This window comes from Pterocles gutturalis, unplaced genomic scaffold, assembly GCF_000699245.1.
Source record: "Pterocles gutturalis isolate BGI_N339 unplaced genomic scaffold, ASM69924v1 scaffold4719, whole genome shotgun sequence".
NCBI classification, from domain to species: Eukaryota; Metazoa; Chordata; class Aves; order Pterocliformes; family Pteroclidae; genus Pterocles; species Pterocles gutturalis.
In genome coordinates this window covers 437-6,617 of record NW_010130378.1, presented here as the reverse complement: position 1 = coordinate 6,617, position 6,181 = coordinate 437, and the positions used below count along the sequence as shown (strand labels likewise).

The 6,181-nt window shown below is 58.8% G+C and overlaps 1 protein-coding gene across 1 annotated transcript in view; it reads right to left on the bottom strand.

Moving 5' to 3' along the window:
* Nucleotides 1-1,502: 1,502 nt before the first annotated feature.
* Nucleotides 1,503-6,181, bottom strand: part of ADIPOR1 (adiponectin receptor 1) — a gene marked incomplete at its 5' end in the record, with an annotated part of 5,110 nt that continues 431 nt past the window's right edge. The window contains 5 exons of the mRNA XM_010080199.1: nucleotides 1,503-1,761; nucleotides 1,981-2,174; nucleotides 3,468-3,655; nucleotides 4,837-5,023; nucleotides 5,731-5,902. Coding sequence (XP_010078501.1) covers nucleotides 1,633-1,761; nucleotides 1,981-2,174; nucleotides 3,468-3,655; nucleotides 4,837-5,023; nucleotides 5,731-5,902 — 870 coding nt within the window. The remainder of the gene's footprint in view (nucleotides 1,762-1,980; nucleotides 2,175-3,467; nucleotides 3,656-4,836; nucleotides 5,024-5,730; nucleotides 5,903-6,181) is intronic.

The following is a 6,181-nucleotide window of genomic DNA, read 5'->3' as shown; positions in this document are numbered from 1 at the left end:
GCAGGGAGAGGGGGAGAGCAGGGACAGGGGCAGAGCAGGGAGAGGGGGAGAGCAGGGACAGGGCAGAGCAGGGACACATGCCCCTGATGCTCAGCTGTGACCCTGGGGCTGCAGTGGCCCTGCCAGGTGCTCCCCCATCGGTGCCCCCGTATTTAAGCCCCCAAGCGCTCAGGTGAGCTCTCCCACCAGAGCGTTCCCTGGGAGCGGCTCTGGCTGCAGGGGACACAGGGGAGAGGAGGGACAGGGGGAGAGGAGGGACAGGGGTAGAGCAGGGACATGGGGGAGAGGAGGGACAGGGGGAGAGGAGGGACCTGGGGGAGGCAGGGAGAGGGGGAGAGCAGGGACAGGGCAGAGCAGGGACACATGCCCCTGATGCTCAGCTGTGACCCTGGGGCTGCAGTGGCCCTGCCAGGTGCTCCCCCATCACTCCTCGGTCAGGTAACAGCCTCCAGCTGCCTGCCATGAGCTTTACTCAGCTCTTCCCTCTGATCCCCCGTGACCGTCTACACTGGGTGGTCACTCACCTGCTGCCACATGAGAAGAAGAGTGATTTAGGGCCTCATCCTTCATCCTCCTGCCCAACAGGTGCTGCAGCACCCTTTCTCCCCGGCCGGGCGCCCTTAGGCAGCTCCTGTCACCCCTCCTTCCCCTCGCTGATCCCCGGGGAAGCCTTCGCCCAGCTGGGGATGGGGTTCCTCCCCACCATCTCCGCCCCACCCACAAGTTCCCTGTGTTTTATTTCGGCTGTTGGTGCTGTCCAGATTCCCTGCCCCTCATGGGTGCTCCCAGGGGCTCAGAACCCTGAGCAGCTTCTGTACACTCACCCCAAAAAAAAAAAACCAAACCCACACAGACACCACCAGCAGGACACAGAACTATTGACCTTTTTATTTCAATCAGCTACAGCAGCCCCCTAACACCCTGTCCTTCCTTCACTACCACAGACAGCAAGGGAGCCGAGGACACTGCGGTGGCAGCAAGTCTCTTTTTTTTAAAGCTTAGTATTAAATATTAAATATTCTCTCATTTATGTTTACATTACTTTGTCAAGGAAAAAAAAAAAAAAGACAATTAAAACTTAAATTACAGGAATCTGTGCCTGTGCCCCGGGGCAGCAGCACTGGGGGCCGTGGCGCTGTCCCCAGCAAGGTGGCTCTGCTGCACGGGAGACGCAAAAATACACAAAAAATCTCAAAAATACACAAAAAATCTCCGGCCCTGGGCCTGGTAGTGCGTGACTCTGCTCGCTCCGGCGGTGAGGTGGGGAAGGGGGTGCTGGGTGGTGCTGGGAGCCGGGTTCCCAGCTCCCGCACCCTTGGCATGCCTGGGAAGGGCAGATGACCCCCGTGCAGCTAAAACACTGTCTGGAGGAAGCGAGGCCGGGAGAGTGCAGCAGCAGGGCCGCAGCACCTCCACTCAGCCCCAGCAAAGTGCATGGGGAAGGGGGTGAGGATTTGGTCGACAACTTTGCTAAAGAATTTTTCTGTTTGTTTTTTTTTTTTCTTAAAAAAAAAAAAAAAAAAAAACCAAAAACAAACCACAACCAAAACAACAACCCCAAACGGTTTTGAGTCTTCCTTTGATTTTAGCAAAGACGGAGTTTAAAAAGCACTTGGGAAGCTCCAGGCGCTCTCAGAGGAGAGAGTCATCTGTGCACCCCCCTTCCAGTCCGTAGCGGAACTCCTGCAGGTTCGACACGCCGTAGAAGTGGACAAAGGCTGCGGCCACCACGAGCACATGGAAGATCTGATGTGACTGAAACTGTGGGGAAGCAAAAAAAACCCCTTTAATCCAGACCAAAGGAGACAAAGCAACACCGGGAACATCTCCTCCTCCTCCTCGCTGCTTCCGCACCACCCCAGGAGCCTCGGAGCTCCACCTTCTCCCTCTCATTGCTCCAGGCCCCTCCCAGCCCCCTCACCCTCATCTTGATCCCCCCTCCCCGCAGCACCCTGCTCTCCGCCTGGTCCCCGCACTCACCCAGATGTCGAATTTGCCCGGGAAGAAGCGCTCGGGGATGCGGGCGGCGTAGAGCCCCGCGCCCGTGATGTACATCACGGCCATAAGGAAGAACCAGCCCATCTGCCCGACGGTGGTGGCTTTCACGAACCCTTCGGCGATGGTGAAGTGCATGGTGGGCACCACGCCGCTCAGCCCCAGCCCCAGAAAAACGCCTGCGGCCGAGAGGAGAGATCAGCGTGAACCTCGCCCCCTCGTCCTGCGCAAAAAGCAGCTCCTGGAGGCACCAGCAGCTTTTCTGCGCTCCGTCCTGGATGATCCAACCCCCACAGCATTGATCCTTCTCAAAATCAGGCATCTACAGCTCTATGTCCCAGTCAAGACCAGTGCTGACCCCCAGTGCTCACTGGGCAGAGCTTGCCCAGCATTCTCTGTGCAGCGGCGGGGCTGCAGCAGCTACGGGAACGGCTCTTTTGGAAGGTGCCGGCCCTTCAGATCGCAGCGGAGCCTCAGGAACGCCACAGCCTCGGCCGGCCCTTCGCAGGGAGGCTTTGCCAAGGTCGTTTGTTCGGTGAAGCTGTTTGGAGCTCAAGGGGAAGGTGCTAATTAACGGCGCTGAAATTGGCAGCTCTGGCAGCTGATTCGTTTGGCAGAGAGCAAACGGCACCACAGCCAGACACCAGCCCGGAGGCCGCCGCTTGTGCCCGCAGCGGGGTCTCACTTTGCACCAGGGGGGACGTCAGCGCCCGCCAGGAGCCGAGATTTCTGCCAGCACGTGCTGCCGGGGGGAGCGCGATGGGGCTGGTGGTCCTGCCCTGTCCCCTGCCCTCCTCTGAGGGGGTCTCAGGCACCAGCGGCGCTGCCCGGCTCCAGCTCAGCATCGTCTCTCGTTGGGTCGTGAGGACGCCGCTACGAGAGATGTTTTGGTGCAGGAGCCCCCCCTGGGGGGTGAGGGTTTGGGCAGAGGCGTTTCTCCCGCTCCGTGAGGCTGATTTCTCTGCAGAGGCTGCAGCGGGGGCAGAGAGGGGGTGAGTGTGCAGCAGGCTCGGCAGCCTCACCCCGCAGCCTCTGGGGAGGTGGGTACGTGCCAGCGTGTAGCTGGCAGGAGAGAGATGAGGAAATCTCCTCCTCCTCCGCTGGAGCTGCAGGTTCCCGCTGCCAGACTGCTTCCCGGAGCAGACGGCTTCACGCAGCACAGCCCCAGGCCATCCAGCCGGGGCTATTTTTAAACACTGTGGGTCTGCTCCAAACCTCAGGCGTTGCCAGTGCCAAGCAGAGCTTGGGGCTCTGCTCAAGCTGAGGATCTAAATCCCCGGCACAGCGAGAGGGAGGAGACCTCGCCCTGCTGCAGGGTGCTGCGCTGGGGAAATGAATTCTGCAGATGCCAAGAGCTCTGCGCAAATGGGAAGAACCACCCCACAATGAAATCTTCCCAAAGTGTCCCCCTGAAACCTTCCTGAGCTCCCTCCTGGGGCTGTGGACTCACAGTGAGGACAGAAAACTCCTACCTGCTCTTGTCTGCCTGTGCTTGGGGGTGGCGAACCGGTCCCACTGCGCCACGATGATGGCCGAGATGCCCAGGACGCAGACAATGGAGAGGTAGATGAGTCTTGGCTGCGGGGAGCAGTAGAACGAATAGTAGAGCCACGGGACAAAGCTCCCCATGATCAGCAGTGCAATTCCTGAATAATCCAACCTGCAGCCGGGGTACAGCGACAGAGAGTCACAGGGGAGCCCCCAAATCCACCCCCCTCCTCGCGTCCTCTTGGTAACGGTGTGTCATCACCCCCCAACCTCTCTGCACCCCAACAGAGTCACTGTGGACTCCCCCCCGGGGAAGCTGCATGTCCAGAGAGGGGAGGAGGCTGCGCTCAGGTCACCTCCGTGTGATGTGGGACAGGAGAAAGGGCCTGGGCACGGCCACGGCTTCTGGGGACACCTGCAGAACTCGGCGGGAGCGCCGAGGATGAGCTGGGGACGAGGGGCTGCGCACTCAAACAGCCAGGCGTCCGAGGGGCTGCCCACTCAAACAGCCAGGACGGGACGCGGCAGGCACGAGTCCTCGCACAGACGGATTTGACCATTAGCCTCCGCTGCAAAGTGCTTTTGATCGATGGATCCAGGAACCGTTTCACCACCGGAACGCTGCCGCTTGCGTTACCCCCACCGCCGCGGCGCCGTGGCGAAAGCCTTCCCCAGTATGCGAGGACATTTCTGCTGAGGGCACGGCCGCACAGTTTGTTCTGGAGACATGATCCTGCGGGATTTCTGGGGTTCACGCGAAGGAGATGGGCAGGATTTCCCAGCCAGCAGCTCCCAAGTAAATGCCTTGGAGAGAACTGCGTGAGCAGGATCTCGTCTGAAAGCCTGGCTGCTGCCCTGCCTGCACCACGACAGCCGAGGTGAGGTTCGCTCTCAGAGCAGCCCTGACCTCAGGGAGAGGCACTGGCCACTGCCCAGCCTTTCCACTTTGCTGGGAATCCTGGTTTTTTTCTTTCAGTTTGGTTTCAGTCCAAATTGGATCCAAACCAGAATTTTTGAAAGCATCCAGTAAACTGGAAATGGCCAACAGAGACTGAGCCCCCTCCTCAATTCCCTGCCACGAGGGGCACAAAGGCTGTTCCCTCAGCAGCTGCAGGTTCCCGGGGTCCCCGTCTTTCTCCTCCACCTCAGGGCATTTGAGCTGGCAGATCCGAGGTGCTCAGGGCCAGGGCAGAGCCCCCCAGAACCCAGCTGCGGTTCCCTCTCAGCGCCACGCTGGATTCGGTGAATGTTCCCTCCTCCAAGGATCTGGGAGTGCAGCGCTATCCAAAAGGAAGTGCCGCGAGAACTCAAAACCTCCCGCGAGACCACGCAACCGCGCTCGTGCCGACTCACTTGGAAAAAGTCCGCGAGACCTTCTCCGAGTGACAGTAGACAGTGTGGAAAAGCCAGGAGAAGCTGAGGCACAGCACCGCTCCCAGAAAGAACATCCCGAACACCACCTTCTCCTGGAGAGGAGCCATGAAATACATGTTGGGCCGCAGCATGGTCAGGATCCCCAAGCAGAGGAACAGGACAAAACCTGCAGAAAACACACCAAACAGGAAGCAGGAGAGGGAATTAATTCAGCAAAAACCCTGGAGAAACGTGGCCCTGGACAAATCCTGCCTGCAGCACATCTGGAGGTGCTCAGTCCCCCGTGAGCCGAGGCTGTCGTTACCACAGATGCGCGGTGATTGCACTGAGGGAACCGCGGTGGGACTACAGACAGGACTGAGCACAATTCAAGGTTCAAGTTACATTAAAGCAGCTGATACTTTGTCATTTTATGAAGCTTCATTTTGTTTTCCCAAGGAATATTGCTTGTACATTTCTATAAATGTTTTCTCTTTTGACATGAAAAATATATTTCTAGAATAAGCTTGCATTACATTTATCTTGATTAGAAAATTTTTTGTATTCTGTTTTTATTTTTCTTTATAGCTCGGGCGCAGGGTGAAGAGCCGCTGCCCCATCCCTGGGTTTCAGAGGAAAGCGCTCCGAGGCGTTCCTGTTCTGCCCAGGACACATTTCTCCATCTCACTTTGTCCGCAGCCCTGTGGCCCCGCTGCGAGGACACACCCCATCGTCCATTCACCCAAGGGGCTCCAGGAGCTCTTCGGCACCGTGTGACCGAGCTGCCTGCGCGCCCAGGACCAGGCTGGGGCAGGGAGAGGACCCAGCGCCCCAAGTCCTGGCTGTAAATACCCCCCTGGCACTTGGGGACCAAGCCCAAACCCCCCCGGTCACCTAGCAAGTGCGTCCAGATGTTGCCAGTCTCGGTGTGGATCCGGAAGATGCTCTTGAAGCAGGCTCGGAAGGACGGCATGGGGGGCCGGTGGCCGTGCAGGAGGTAATCGTTGTCCTTCAGCCAGTCGGGCAACACGTCGTAGGGGATCACACGCCAGCGGCCTTCCCATACCTGCAACACGCCAAACTGGGCTGGTGGCCCCCAGAGCGTCGAGCCAGCCCAAAGGTTCGTGTTTACTCACCCCCAGAGCCTAAAAGTTGCACGTGGAACAAGCCCGGCATGAGCCTTCCCTCCGCCAGGGCTGAAAAGGCCCCGAAACGCTCCCCGTGGAGAAGAAGTTTGGCTTTTGCACCAGCACCCCTGGGGGACCCCGTAAGCCACCCACATCCCGCTGAGCGCTCCTCACATGTCCCTCCAGGGATCAGGCACCCTCAGCTTTAACCCTTCTGC